Source organism: Theropithecus gelada, chromosome 20 (assembly GCF_003255815.1).
Source record: "Theropithecus gelada isolate Dixy chromosome 20, Tgel_1.0, whole genome shotgun sequence".
Classification (NCBI taxonomy): domain Eukaryota; kingdom Metazoa; phylum Chordata; class Mammalia; order Primates; family Cercopithecidae; genus Theropithecus; species Theropithecus gelada.
In genome coordinates this window covers 30,193,168-30,206,341 of record NC_037688.1, presented here as the reverse complement: position 1 = coordinate 30,206,341, position 13,174 = coordinate 30,193,168, and the positions used below count along the sequence as shown (strand labels likewise).

General features: G+C 42.9%; 2 protein-coding genes across 7 annotated transcripts in view; one reads left to right on the top strand and one right to left on the bottom strand.

Moving 5' to 3' along the window:
- The window catches only part of IST1 (IST1, ESCRT-III associated factor), an 83,520-nt gene extending 75,276 nt beyond the window's left edge, over positions 1-8,244 (top strand). For 2 of the 6 annotated variants that reach the window (XM_025369874.1, XM_025369870.1), the window contains 6 exons: positions 448-531; positions 1,017-1,127; positions 2,151-2,351; positions 2,951-3,043; positions 4,417-4,465; positions 6,865-8,244. In XM_025369874.1, the coding sequence (XP_025225659.1) occupies positions 1,020-1,127; positions 2,151-2,351; positions 2,951-3,043; positions 4,417-4,465; positions 6,865-7,064 (651 nt within the window). In that variant the 5' untranslated portion in view covers positions 448-531; positions 1,017-1,019 and the 3' untranslated portion in view covers positions 7,065-8,244. The remainder of the gene's footprint in view (positions 1-447; positions 532-1,016; positions 1,128-2,150; positions 2,352-2,950; positions 3,044-4,416; positions 4,466-6,864) is intronic. The other 4 variants (XM_025369872.1, XM_025369871.1, XM_025369875.1 and 1 more) reach the window with 4 other exon arrangements.
- A 528-nt stretch (positions 8,245-8,772) lies between these two features.
- Positions 8,773-13,174, bottom strand: part of PKD1L3 (polycystin 1 like 3, transient receptor potential channel interacting) — an 88,005-nt gene continuing 83,603 nt past the window's right edge. The window contains 3 exon segments of the mRNA XM_025369859.1: positions 8,773-8,913; positions 9,303-9,434; positions 12,737-12,838. Coding sequence (XP_025225644.1) covers positions 8,773-8,913; positions 9,303-9,434; positions 12,737-12,838 — 375 coding nt within the window.

Here is a 13,174-nt window from a genome sequence, read left to right as displayed (position 1 = left end):
TGGTCTCAATCTCCTGACCTTGTGATCTGCCTGCCTCGGCCTCCCAAAGTGCTGGAATTACAGGCGTGAGCCCCTGCACTTGGCCTCAAAAGAAACATTTCTAACATTTATGATTTATTCTTTAACAAGAAGGGAAACTTTGAAGAGGAAACTTTTTTCTTTGTACAATTTGAGTAATGTACGACTGTAAGAGTAGGAACAGTATCTGTTTTGTTCCTTTTATTTATATTGTATAACACTCATGATAGTGTTTGGCACTTGAGTGCTGCTCATTGGATGGATGGATGGATGAACAAATAGTGGATTAATGCATACCCCTTAAGGTTTTGCAGACTCCAGTGTTTTGGAAATCTTGTAATAGACACATGTTTACTGTTGCCAGGAAGAAGCGTAGAGCAGTCTGTTGGAGTGGTCTCTATTTTTATTTACTGTCCTTTTTCTTTTTAGGTTGCTGATCAGCTCTGTGCCAAGTATAGCAAGGAATATGGCAAGCTATGTAGGACCAACCAGATTGGAACTGTGAATGACAGGGTAATGAACATAGTTGGTAAACATGAAAGCAGTATGTGGGAGCAGTTTATTGTATTGCCTGTGGCAATTGTAGTGGGTACCACTGTATGGCTCAGTATAGGGTTTCACATTTCAGCTGTGTGGCTGGCAGTGTGGTCCAATCCTTACACCTGCTGAGTTCCTCTGGTTGCTGTCATTCCTGATTCCACTTCCCCACTTTGTATGCCTCATGTCATTTGTGAAGGTTGGAAGTGAGGTGGGGAGGGTGGTGGATGAATTGAACTGTGGAAGGCAGCAGTATTGTCTTTTACCAGCATCTGGGTCATGTGTAATGAGAATGTGAAGAGACTTGGGTCCTCTGATGTGTCTTGTGACTCTGAAAAAAATTTAACTGCTTTGAACCTTTTTTTCCTGAATGTTACCTGTAAAATGAGAGGAGCTAACTTTGCATAGTGAGGTTAGGATTAGGCTGGTTGGTATAGATGCATCTTTCTTTTTACTTACAGCTAATGCACAAGCTGAGTGTGGAAGCCCCACCCAAAATCCTGGTGGAGAGATACCTGATTGAAATTGCGAAGAATTACAATGTACCCTATGAACCTGACTCTGTGGTCATGGTAAGTTTATCCCAGAATACAAAGAAAAATGAATTTGTAGGTATGACCTTCTTTGGGAAAAAAAAAAATCCATATTCTTTGCATTAACTTAAATTTGTGTGAGTTTAAGCCTTCGTCCAGTTAGTAGCTTTTTGACAATAAATGTGCCTGCATATCTCACAGGGAACTTAAGGAATTAGATGAATAACAACACTGAGAAGGTCCAAACCTTGATACAAATGTAAAATGGCACTATTATTGCTACTTTTTGGTGAACTTCAGAATTGAGAAACCACCTGTAGATAGCAAGAAGTGCCCCAAGGCCCAAACAGTTCCCGAAACGTTTACTGGGTACCCACCATGTGTCAGGTAGTGCACAGAAAGCTGAGGATACAGGGATAAAAAATCATCCGCCAGTTGGCCAGGCACAGTGGCTCACGCCTGTAATCCCAGCACTTTGGGAGGCTGAGGCGGGTGGATCATGAGGTGAGGAGATTGAGACCATCCTGGTTAACACGGTGAAACCCCTGTCTCTAGTAAAAATAGAAAAAATTAGCTGGGCGTGGTGGCGGGCGCCTGTAGTCCCAGCTAATCGGGAGGCTGAGGCAGGAGAATGGTGTGAACCTGGGAGGTGGAGGAGCTTGGCAGTGAGCCGAAATCACGCCACTGCACTCCAGCCTGGGCGACAGTGAGACTCCATCTCAAAAAATAAAATAAAATCGTCCACCAGTTAAGGTTAGTGGGGTCTGGTGGATGCTTTGGTGTGTACTGCTCAGACATCCCTATTACCCCCAGTTGGAGACACCATCAGGTCCATTCCAGCTGCAGAAGTCATTGGGGAATTAATTGGCTGAGGCCTTTGTTGTGACTGTGTTGCAGCCCAACTTCTCCTTCCACCTAACTCTGCCTTCTTTTCCCTCACACGTGTTGATCCCAGAAGCACTCCAGTAAACTTGCTTCATGCTAATCTCCATCTGAGTCTGCTTTCTGGGGAACCTGGTCTTGGACATGTGTTAATGACATGGGTTTCTCTTTTTGTCTCAGGCAGAAGCTCCTCCTGGGGTAGATACAGATCTTATTGATGTTGGATTCACAGATGATGTGAAGAAAGGAGGCCCTGGAAGAGGAGGGGGTGGTGGGTTCATAGCACCAGTTGGTGGACCTGATGGAACGGTGCCAATGCCAATGCCCATGCCCATGCCATCTGCAAATACGCCTTTCTCATATCCACTGCCAAAGGGACCTGTAAGTATACATAAGTGTGGGTGTGAGCTTTAGAAAATGTTATAGATGACAAGCTGGCTCTGTGAATACACTCAGGAATCGTAGGTTGTCAGGAGCAGTCAGCAGTAAGAACATTTGGTATTAGCTGGCAGTCATCTTGTGGGGAAAAAATCATTGGATTCAAAGATGATCTTTTAGTTCAGCTGTAGGAAAATCTATAAAGATGGTGCCAGAAAAACACTTTTCATACAGGTTTACTGAATATCTTTGGGATCTGTTATAGTCATACTAGTAGCTTTTTCCACAAGTGAATAAACCACCAATTATTATCAGGCAGAAAAACCTTTGTAGATAAGATGGTCATTGCTAGAAAGAAAGTCTCATTAGAGTTTTCCCTTGTAAACACTGAAGCACTTGATTAAATAGCCTTTGGTTATAGCTCTTTATAAATCCGGAATCCTGACCACATGTGGTCTTTTTGGGCATTTTTAAGGATCTTGAATATTTATATATTTTTAGTATGGGAATATACATGTATTTATTTCTCCCTTCCAATACTCAAACCTTCGAGATTGCAAACTGGAGACAGTGTCTCTGATGTTGCCTTTCTTCTCTTACAGTCAGATTTCAATGGATTGCCAATGGGGACTTTTCAGGCCTTTCCCAATATTCATCCACCTCAGATACCAGCAACTCCCCCATCGTATGAATCTGTAAGTGCCTGAGCCTGTTTTATAAGCAACAGGAGAGTGAATGCCATGAAGAGGGAGCAAAATAATGACCACAGGGAAGGCAGAGTTTTGATCAATTCCTAGTACTGTCATCGTTTTTGCTTTGGGATTCTTATGTTGCTTTATAACACTACCCTGGAAGTGGGGAATGGTGGTGATGGCAGTATCATTGGTGGCAATGCTTTGTCTGCAATTAAGCCAGGAATCAGGAAGGAACTACAGATTTCTTAGAAAGTTGTAGTGCTCTATGAGGGCACTTAAGCAGTTGTTTTGACCAACTAGGCAGATACTCACATTGAGCTGATATAGTTGTGGTGCTAAAGTATCATTATTAAAATATTAGTCTTGTATGTTCTCAACACATGTAAAGGAATAATCAGAAATGTCCAGTTACATGTCGGCCAATAGCATTAATTTCACATTTTAGTATTCTAGTTAAAACTTGCTAATGAATAGCTAATACCTCGAACTGTAGGTGGTTTAGGTTACTTGTTTTTGACCAGCCTTGTTTCTTCAGTTACTGTAGGCCTTTTGAGACCTGTCTCCATCTAGTATTTTACTGAGAAACAAATCGGTGTGGCATTTGCTATGTAAATTACTCATCTAGGAAGATCTTCCTGTTCCTGAGCTTGCTTTCTGTTCTTTCATTTGGTTCCCATCTGTAGCTGATGTGTTCTACCTTGGGCCTGAGTTTTTCTTATGCTTTGGTTTTGCATGCGTCGGAGCATAACCCACAGCTGTTTGTAGGAATGAGGTCGAAAATCTTCACCAGTATTTGAGGACTTGGTTCTTACAGATATATTCAGGAATGCTTTCCCTTTGCCCAAAGGTGAAAGTATCATTAAAGTTGTCATAGTGTGGTAAGGATTTTCTTTTTCTCTGCTTGGCAGTTAAGAGTTCAACATGGGACTGGGCGTGGTGGCTCGCGCCTATAATCCCAGCACTTTGGGAGGTTTAGGCAGGCGTTCGAGACCAGCCTGGGCAACATGGAGAAACCCTGTCTCTACCCAAAATACAAAAATTGGCCAGGCATAGTGCTGCACACCTGTGGTCCCAGCTATGCGGGAGTTTGTGGTGGGGCAATGGCTGGAGCCCAGGAAGTGGAGGCTGTGGTGAGCTGTGATTGTACCACTGCACTCCAGCCTGGGTGACAGAACAAGACCCTGTCTCAATTAAAATCAAAGGAGTTCAACATGGTGTCTACCTGATTGGAAGAAATGCAAGGGCAGTTTCTTTGGAACAGGCTCTGTTGTATTTGGTGAGCACCTTAGCTTTTGGAAACACAGGGGCTTATACCAGTACTTTCTCCAGTGATGCCATTGCTGTTTCCTCTGGTAACAATCTGTGTGTTTCAGGTAGATGACGTTAATGCTGATAAGAATATCTCTTCTGCACAGATTGTTGGTGAGTAGTGTCAATCAGAAACCTTCAGGGCTCAATGCTGAACCCTCTGCTGTTTTCTCCTTTCTCATTGTTCCTCCCTGAGAGACTGTTTCCACGTCCATGGAATTCTATCTGCATGCCCTGTTCTCTTCCCAAATGCTAAAATAGAACTCAGGATATTCTGCTTCCAAAGATAAAAGACTGTCCCTAGCCCAAAAGAAGCTCCCATGTTCCCTTTTTGTCAGTGGTATCACTATTCTTTTTCATCCTTCTGGTTTTTTTTAGTCATGCTTGACTTCTTTATATTATTGCTGCTTCAACTTCCATTGTGCCTCAAAATACCAAATTTTAAGTTGGGGCATTAAAGAGATGTTGAGGAGAAAGTAAGTACAAATGCTAAGTGTATAGCTCAGTGGTTTTTTTTTGTTTTTTGTTTTTTTGAGATGGAATCTGGCTTTGTTGCCCAGGCTGGAGTGCACTGGCGCAGTCTTGACTCTCTGCAACCTCCGCCTCCCAGGTTCAAGCTATTCTGCCTCAGCCTCCTGAGTATCAGCTGGGATTCTAGGTGCACACCACCATATCCAACTAATTTTTGTATTTTTAGTTTACGGGGTTTAACCATGTTGGTCAGGCTGGTTTTGAACTCCTGACCTCGTGATCTGCCCGCCTCAGCCTTCCAAAGTGCCGAGATTACAGGCATGAGCCACTGTGCCTGGCCAGCTCAGTGAATTTTACAAAGCAAACATGTTCATGTAGCTATGTACTCAATTTAAAAAGTACTGGCCAGGTATGGTGATTCACATTTGTAATCCAAGCACTTTGGGAAGCTGAGGCAGGAGGATCACTTGAGGCCAGGAGTTTGAGACCAGCCTGGGCAAGATCCTTGTTTCCACAAAAAAATTTTTAAAAACCCAGCTTGGTGGTGTGGACCTGTGGTCACAGCTACTCAAGAGGCATTCTTAGGCCCAGGAGTTCAAGGTTACAGTGAGCTATCATTGTACTCCAGCCTGGGTGCCTGGGTGACAAAGTGAGGCCCTGTCTTAAACAAAAATTAAGATACTACCTACCAGCAAAAACCAGAGGGAAGATTAGGGGCCGGGCACAGTGGCTCACACCTGTAATCCCAGCACTTTGGGAGGCCGAGATGGGCGGATCATCTGAGGTCAGGTGTTCAAAACCAGCCTGGCCAACATGGTGAAACCCTGTCTCTACTAAAAATACACAAATTAGCTGGGCGTGGTGGTGGGTGCCTGTAATCCCAGCTACTCAGGAAACTGAGGCAGAAGAATCACTTGAACCCGGGAGGCGAGGTTGCAGTGAGCTGAGATTGTGCCACTGTACTCCAGCCTGGGCAAGAGTGAGACTCTGTCTCAAAAAATATATAAATAAATAAAATTAGACAGTTGTCTTATGGAGATATAATTTACATTAAAAAAAAAAACCATAGATTTTAAGTGTATACACACACACACAAATTCCACTCTCTGGTCAAGGTATGCAATGTTACTCTTACCTCAAAGTTCCCTTTTTCCAGTCAACTCTGCCCTTCCTTCCAGAGTCAGAGCACTATTTTGATATTTTTGTAATTTAGTTTTCCTGATTCTAGAACTTACAGAAACTATACAGTAGGTGTGTGTGGTGGTGGGGGGAGGGGGTTATCTTAATATGAAATACTAAATAGAAGACTAGAAATACAGATGATAGAAGGCTAGAAATACAGATCAGACTATTATATCAAATAACTTGGACATTATATTCCTTTAAAAAAACTTTGCCCCTCAATCCCTAAAGAATGTTGGTTCTTAAGGAAGCAGTGTTTGTTCCAGCAGAATCCTATTACCACTCCTTGGACTTGGTTGGTAAAGGAGCAGACCTTATGAAAGGGAACAGTCGATTGCTCTGTGGATGTGGCCACATGTATCCCACTTTGATTTCCCTTAAACTTTTTTCTTACCACAGGAAAGTAAAACAGATAGGATTCAACTCTAATTAGAAACTGTAGATGTTAACTGTCATTCAAGTGTTTATTAGCCTTCAGAAATAAAATTTCTTTAGCCAGGTGTGGTGGCTCAACACCTGTAATCCCAGCACTTTGGGAGGCTGAGGTGTGTGGATCACTTGAGATCAGGAGTTCAAGACCAGCCTCGTCCCTACTAAAAAATTAGCTGGGTGTGGTGATGTGCGCCTGTAATCCCAGCTACTCAGGAGGCTGAGGCAGGAGAATCGCTTGAACCCAGGAGGCAGAGGTTGCAGTGAGCTGAGATCACACCACTGTACTCCAGCCTGGGTGACAGGAGCGAGACTCAAAAGTTCTTGAACTAAGGTTTTCTCCTGTATTTTGATCATTTTATTTTTATTGCCAAAGGGGATCTGAGTCATTTCTCTGGTGTTTGTAACATTGTGCTCCTTGCCCTAATTAGGTCCTGGACCCAAGCCAGAAGCCTCTGCAAAGCTTCCTTCCAGACCTGCGGATAACTATGACAACTTTGTCCTACCAGAGTTGCCATCTGTGCCAGACACACTACCAACTGCATCTGCTGGTGCCAGCACCTCAGCATCTGAAGACATTGACTTTGATGATCTTTCCCGGAGGTTTGAAGAGCTGAAAAAGAAAACATAGGTCTCTTAAACCAGGCAACTTTCACATTCTGGGAGTTGAGACTGAGCAATTTCTCCTTGTAACAAAGAATCTCCATGAAATTCCGTTTCATCTGTTAACTGTCACTGAGCACAACACTCCTCCTCTGGGCTCTCTTCCTGCTCCTCCAGATTCTGCTGCTTTCCAGTTCTCTGTTGATCTTGAGACTAACAACTGGAGACTGAGGCCGGAGCAGCTGACTCCTGGCAGCTGTGCTTGTCCGTTTCCTGTCAGAGTGATCCCAGGTTTCCTCCTGGCCCGTCCCATGGTCCCTCCACAGGAGCGTGAGAGGATGGGGAAGCACTGTGGGGAGACCACCAAAGATGGCTGGACAGTGGGAGAGAGCACGTCGTGAAGCATCCCAGCCTCGTGTTGAGGTTCCAGACTTAGAAACAAACTTCTCTGTACAGGGGGATTGTGAGTGAGAATCAAGGCCACAGTGTGTATTTTCTCACTCTCGAATGCAAGTGGGAGAGAGAAAGTGACTCAGGACGCCATTGTAACTGTTCCTGGAAGCTGGGCCCTCTCATTGGCATACACACTACTCCTTGCCGCAGGGCACCATCCCACCGGGATCCAGTTGCAAAGTTTGTCTCCACAGTTGAAGGCCTCGCTTAGATGTACTGGATTCTCAGGGAGCCCTCTGTGGCCTTTTTGCTTTGAGTGCTGTGTTCCCCTTGTACCAGAGGGCGGCACTGTGGAAATTGTTTTCCCCGTAGCATATTCTGTTGGATTGCATTACTGGCAGAGAAAGGACAAGTTGCCATTCAAGTCTAGGGTGGGCTTCCAGCTGCCTTAATAGAAGTACTCAAGTCTTTTGGGTAGTGAGCTGGAAAGTCTACAGGAAAAGAGGGGTACCTGTTTTCATTTGAAAACTTTGATTCATGGAACCTTTAAAACTAATCTCAGATAAATTTTTGGTGCCCATGCGGCTGTAGTTGTTCACTGCTTTCCTGGATGGATGGGACTCCCATGTTGTAACTTCTGTACTTCTTTGGCCCATAGCTAAGGTCATCCTTCCCCACAGGGGTGGCTTTGGGATTGGATGATACAGCTTTTGCTTCTGTGTAGTATACCTGTACATACCTGCTTCAGGCAGCCTTTAATGTTTTCAGTTGGTTTGTATTCTGTAGCTCAGTAGCTGCTAATAAAGATCCTGTGTCCTGCTTTCTTTACTGTTTGGTCAGATGATGAAGTATAAATCTGGATTTCAGTGGAGAATATTTTAACCAAGTGATCCATGTAAACCAGCCCTTACCTTCAGGATTCCTGGAGCAGTGCAGGGCTCATTTTGATCTGTGTTTAGATAACCTAGATAGCATCTGAATTTGCTTTGTCCTCCTCTGTGGCAGAGCTCCACATCTGCCATGCCTCATCCTTGGATGTTTATTTTTAGTAAGTTGCAGTGAGCTCAATTCTGACTCCTTCATTTCCCACAGCCATCCTGGGCCATGGGTGATGAGTGTTCTGTTACTTGCTGCTTGGCAGCAGAGCTAGTTTGTCTCGTAGATTCTTGCATTGTTAATCCTATCTTGACAGTGCCAAGATCCGTAAGTAAGGACTTGGGACCAAGGGGATTTTGATTCCTAACTTACAAAATTAAAAACAAAGTATATTATAATTTTAAAGCTATGCCATGCAAAGATAAGTAGTAATATGCTAGGAAATAGCCAAATAGGAGATAACAGGATTAAGGTAGTTCATCTAAAACTTCAGTGTCAGTGCCCATTGCTGTCCTGGCTGCTTGCTCAGATGAGGTTTTTTGGGGCCGACTGATTCCTAACAAATTTGAGAGCTTCTGTAGCAGCATATCTATTAGTGCCACGTCTTTCTGAGTATTGAAGACCAAAAGAGAAAAGGGAGAAAATTGAAATTACTACTAATACTGGAATGAAAAAAGTACCAAAGTACCAAAGATTTTTTAAAAATTAGTAAATGTATAGTAAAGATACATTTCTTTGATAATTTACAGTCAGGCATTGGAGTGTTTCCACTAATCAATGGTTGAGAGCCAGCTGTTTATAGGACAGTGGCTATAGAATATTATGTAGTCTTATAAATTGGGTTTCCTAGGAAGATAGCTGGCAGAGCTTTTGAAACTAATAAAGGGAATATGATACTGTGCATTGTAAGTTATGTCAGCCCATAATCTTAGGGGCAGTTACAGTGGAGCTTTCCCAGTGATACAATAGCATGCTAGTTTATCTTTTAGTTACCTACCTTAAGCGACTTTCTTTCTTTTCCAAAGGCCATGAGAATGGCAGAAACAAAAAGATTAATTACCACAAGTACCATCAAGATGACACTGGTGAGGATCAGAAAGGTGCCCAGGACTGGGTCTAAATCAATAACCTGGGAAAACAATAAGAACACTTTCAGTGACTGACAATTTAGTTTCTACTTGACAAACATAAGCTACATGCTAACGTTTGGGATCTTTTCAGAAGAAAAGCTTATCCAATGGAAACAGGGAGAGAGGCACAAAGATATTAAGAAGGAAAGAAGAGCAGCAATGACTGATTTTAAGGAGGTTAAGATAATTTTGACTACAGGGCTTTCACAAGAAAACAGGTGAGTTGCAGTGGAATTGGAAATGATTCAAATGTCACATGAATTTTGGCAATTCCAGAAAATACATCTAATCATGGAATCTAAAAGGGGGGTCACAAACATTGAAAGAATAAATGCTACCAGAAGTGAGAATGCAAACTGTCTCTGCCATATCAAGAAACTACAACCCTAAACAGGAGCATTCCAGTAAAAGTTAACAGGTTGGCCATAGAAAACTGGCTTTATAGTACTTTTTTTTTCCATTGTCATTTTTAAAGGTATAAGCATTGAGTTCTGCCTTTCTTTACTTTTCTGCATAAGTAAATATCAAGTTCTGGGCTTCCTAAAATGGTTCCCATAACACAAATTTTAAAAATGTAGATGTTCTCAACAAATGGTATTTATTTTCCCTTGGTATTGGCCTATTCATAGTTGCCACTAGGCACTGTTTGAAAATATCCCAACAGAGGGGATGATTATAATAAACACCACCCTGATGGCAATCTCCTATATGACAAAATATTTTTAAGCACCAAACTGTTACCTATTTTAAAATACTTATAACAATTTCAGGTCAACCAGATAATGTGGGCAATCTCAGTTTGTGCTACAAGACTTTTTTTCCAATCAGTTTTTTTTTATGTACAATTTTACTCTGTTTACTCTTTTTATTTTTTTATGTTTTTTACTCTTATTTTTATTTTTTGTTTTTTACTCTTTATGTTTATTTTTATGTTTACTCTATTTTTATGTACAATTACATCCAAAGCAGAAAAGTTTGCTTTTTTCCCCAAAAAGCAGGTGTTAGCACAAGTTTGTTATTCTGATTACTTCCTTCACAGCTTTAGGACATGAAGTGCTCCAGTGGCGAAGTCTTATCCCCTAGTTATTGGAGCTAGGATCACAACAGAACAGCCTAGTTCGCCAAAGTAGCAGTTACAATTGTCCCTCTGTATCTGAGAGAGATTGGTTCCAGGGCCCCCACAGGTACCAAAATCTGAGGATGCTTAAGTCCCTTGTTTTTATTATTATTATATTATTACTATTTTTGAGACGGAGTCTTGTTCTGTCTCCCAGGCTGGAGTGCAGTGGCACGATGTCAGCTCACTGCAAGCTCCCAGCCTCCTGAGTAGCTGGGATTACAGGCACCTGCCACCATGCCCAGCTAATTTTTTGTATATTTAGTAGAGACGCGGTTTCACCGTGTTAGCCAGGACGGTCTTGATCTCCTGACTTCGTAATCCACCTGCCTCGGCCTCCCAAAGTGTTGGGATTACAGGCGTGAGCCACCGCGCCTGGCCTATTATTATTTTTTGTTTATTGCAAGCTTCCCTACAGGTTAAGAAAGTGTCTTCCCCACTCACCATTTTTTTTTTTTTTTTTTTGAGACAGGGTCTAGCTCTGTCACCCAGGCTGGAGTGCAGTGGCGTGATCTTGGCTCGCTGCAACCTCCACCTCCCAGGTTCAAGCGATTCTCCTGACTCAGCCTCCTGAGTGGCTGGGATTACAGGTGCCTGCCACCATGCCTGGCTAATTTTTGTATTCTAGTAGAGATGGGGTTTCACCATGTAGGCCAGGTTGGTCTTGAACTCCTGACCTCAAGTGATCAGCCACACCTTTGGCCTTCCAGAGTGCTGGAATTACAGGCATGAGCCACTGTGCCCAGCCTAGAAAGTTCCATTTTAAAAATGGCATAGTAGTTGCATAAACCCTATATACATCTCTCCTATACTTGAAATATCTTTAGATTGCCTCTAGTACCTAATATAGTGTAAATGCTACGTAAAATAGTTGTTATACCAGTTTGTGGCTTTCTGTGGGAGACAGTCTCACTCAGAGGGTGGTGGCACAATCATGGCTCATTGCAGCCTCACTCCTGAGCTCAAGCAGTCTTTTCACTTTGGCCTCCTAAGTAACTGGAACTACAGGTACACGCTACCACGCCTGACTCTTCTCCTGTATTTTAAGATGTGTGTTATTTTTTATTGTTACTTTTCCAATATTTTCATTCTGGGGTTGGTTGAATCTGTGGATGCGGAACCTGCGGATACAACATTATAAACTGAACCTACCTATTTTAATTAGTAATTTTGGAATTCTAGATCATCAGAATGATCAACCATGATCAAAATCTTGCCACTTTCACTGCTTAAATGGCAGGTTTTTCCTAATTCTTTGTCACTTCCATTGTGTCACTTTTTTTTGTTTTTGAGACACAGTCTCACTCTCTTGCCCAGGCTGGAGTGCAGTGGCACAATCTCAGCTCACTGCAACCTCTGCCTCCCAGGTTAAGGTGATTCTCCTCCATCAGCCTCCTGAGCAGCTGGGATGATAGGCGTGTACCACCACACTTGGCTAATTTTTGTGTTTTTATTAGAGACGGGGTTTCACCATGTTGGCCAGACTGGTCTTGAACTCCTGACCTCAAAAGTGATCCGCTGTCCTCAGCCTCCCAAAGTATTGGGATTACAGGTGTGAGCCACCAGACCTGGCCTTTTTTTTTTTAATAGACATAGGGTCGAGTGCAGTGGCATGATCGTGGCTCACTGTAGCCTCCAACTCCTGGGCTCACAGAATTCTCTCTCAGCCTCCTGAGTGGCTAGGACTACAGGTGCATGCCACCACACCTGGCTAATTTTTATTTTTTGTTTTTAGTAGAGACAGAGTCTCACTGTGTTCCCCAGGCTGGTCTCAAATTCTTGGCCTCAAGCAGTCCTCCCCTTCTTGGCCTCTGATGGCTTGAACCAACTTACCTTACACTGTTAATGCACTTTCAAAGGGCCATTGAGAAGCAGAGAATCATGTTAATCTGGCCAAGCACAAGAGCACAAGCTTCGTTCCAGTGTCCTTTGCCAATAAGATTAAGGACACAAGAAGTGAGGAAGGAGGGACTGAGTGCTTAGGAAAGGGCAGATTTCTGAAAGCAACAGCCATGTAAACGCTGTGTGCATAGGCAGTACCGTAAAGCAGAAGAGCAAAGGACTGAAATTTTCCCCCTTTCCAGTGTGCAGTCTACAGTAGGGGGCTGTTTTCCTAAGGACTTCCCCAATTTTCCTTGTTCAATATATTAAATAGAATTCTGTGAGGAAACAAATTATTTTTACCTCCTCTTGGTGAGAAATTCCGATCAGGAGACCAACAACAGTCACTGCTGAGCTGAAAAATGTCCGGTAGTCAGAGATGCTGCATCCAAACAGCAGGTTAAACTGAACAGAGGGAGAAAGGCCAGTTAGTACAAGCCAAGCGCACATCTTTCTGTCCTGAGGTGCCTGGCGATGTGGCCAACATAGAACCAATGGAACAGAAAGAAATTCCTTGTGGCCAAATTATGCCAAAAGAATAAACTTCCTTTGTAATAACATAGTGTTTTCATAGAAATTTATTTGACCTTTATATTACCATGTGAGCTAACTTTTATCCCCATTTTAGAGACAAATGTGTGGGTTTAAATCATACCAGTTAAGTATGGAACTAGAACTAAACCTGGCTTTCCTACTCTACCACCTCGGGTTTCTGTGTTGCGACCGTTTCTATGGGAAGCA